This window comes from Eimeria tenella, genomic scaffold, assembly GCF_000499545.2.
Source record: "Eimeria tenella Houghton genomic scaffold, Eth_scaff1989, whole genome shotgun sequence".
Classification (NCBI taxonomy): domain Eukaryota; phylum Apicomplexa; class Conoidasida; order Eucoccidiorida; family Eimeriidae; genus Eimeria; species Eimeria tenella.
In genome coordinates, this window is record NW_013541831.1 from 637 (window position 1) to 2,388 (window position 1,752).

The 1,752-nt window shown below is 59.8% G+C and overlaps 1 protein-coding gene across 1 annotated transcript in view; it reads left to right on the top strand.

Moving 5' to 3' along the window:
• Nucleotides 1-1,752, top strand: part of ETH_00037985 (PHD-finger domain-containing protein, putative) — a gene marked incomplete at both ends in the record, with an annotated part of 2,217 nt that overhangs the window by 185 nt on the left and 280 nt on the right. Inside the window, 2 exons of the mRNA XM_013374167.1 lie at nucleotides 58-1,371; nucleotides 1,460-1,532. Coding sequence (XP_013229621.1) covers nucleotides 58-1,371; nucleotides 1,460-1,532 — 1,387 coding nt within the window. The remainder of the gene's footprint in view (nucleotides 1-57; nucleotides 1,372-1,459; nucleotides 1,533-1,752) is intronic.

Genomic DNA, 1,752 nt, shown 5'->3' on the forward strand with positions numbered 1-1,752 from the left:
GCTCTCCCCGCGCCCAGCTGCAGCAGCAGCAGCAGCAGCAGAAAATGGTAGTAGTAGCAGTAGCAGCAGCTGCTGCAGCAGCAGTAACAGCAACAGCAGCAGCAGCAGCAGCGACGACGAGACACTTCTTCCGGTGTACGCGCAGTCCTACATAGACAGTTTAGACGCCCGAGGGCGCGACGCCCTTTGGGCCCGCCTGGGACAGCAGCAGCAGCAGCAGCAGAAGCAGCAGCACCAGCAGCAGCAGCGTGGGGACTTGAGCCCCGACGCTGCTGCTGCTGCTGCTGCTGCGGACAAACTGCTGCTTCCAGTGCGTCCTGCACATGTGCTGCCGCCGCTCTTCGGCTACTATGGATCGCCGGAGGATTGCGAGCAGCAGCAGCAGCAGCAGCTGGTGGTGTCCCCCGTGCCTCCTGCTGCAGCAAACAGCCGCCCCGAAGATGCAGCAAAACGCACAGGGATCCCCTTGGCCTTAGAGTACAACAGGGAAGCAGGTTTGCTGCTGCCGCTGCGGGGACTGGAGCTGCTGCAGCAGGAGATGCAGCGAGTTACTATTGCTGCAGCAGCAGCAACACCCACGGCTACGGAGGCAGCAGCAGCAGCAGCAACGGCTGGAGCAACAGCAGCAGCAAACGCGGCAGCAGCAGCAACTCACAGCGGTCTAGGAACGCCGCAACAGCAACAGGCTAGCACTGAAGATGCAGCAGCAGCGGCAAGACCAGCAGCAGCAGAAGCAGCAGCAACATTGGCGGAAGCAGCAACAGCGGTGGCAGCGGAAACTCCAGCGGCAACAGCAGCAGCAGCAGATGCAACAGCAGCAACCATAGTAGCAGCAGCAGCAGATGCAGATGCTGAAGCTAAGATGCTGGGATATGCGGAAATGGACACAGACTGCGGCAAAGATCAGCAGCAGCAGCAAGAGCAGAAGCAGGAAATTGATTCCAAAGAGGACTTGGAAGTGGAAATAGACAATGAGTTGGAGGAGCTGGAGACAGTTGAAAGCAAAGGACCTCAGCAGCAGCAGCAGCAGCAACCGCAGCAGCAGCAGCAGGAGCAGCAGGAGCAGCAGCAGGAGCAGCAGCAGCAGCAGCAGGAGCAACCGCCGACGCGGCAGCAGCAACAGGAGGAGCAGCAGGTCCAGCCGCAGGCGGAAAACCGGCAGCAGCAGCAGCAGACACAGCCGCAAGGCGCACAAGAGCCACAGCAGCAAGGGCAGCAGCAGCAGGAGGAGCTGCAGCAGCAGCAACAGGAGCTGCAGCAGCAGCAGCAGCAGCTGCAGCTGTGGCAGGATACTGAGGGTGGCTGGATGGAGACAGAAGCAGAAAACCTGACATGGCGTTTAGTTCGCCTTGCGCAGGAAAAGAGGCACATGTACGGCCAGTTAGGGTTAAGGGTTTCTGGTTTAGGGTTTAGGGTTTAGGGTTTAGGGTTTAGGGTTTTGGGTGTCGTTGCTGTGCAGCCTCAAGGACCTTATCTTGGCGGTCTCTTCAGAGCGGCGGCCGGCGCTGCAAGAATGGGCACAAGCTGAGGACGTGAGCTGCTGCTGCTGCTGCTGCTGCTTCTGTTGCTGCTGCTTTTGTTGCTGTTGGTGGTTTCGCTGCTGCTGGTGGTTGCTTTTGGTGGAATTGACGTCGCTGCGTGCGTCGCTTCTGGGGTTGTTTGCGTTTTTGCCCTTTGCCCGTGCTGCTGCTGCGGTTGCTGCTGCTGCTGCATCTGCTGCTGCTGCTGCTGCTTCTCCCCCCAGCTTCCGCT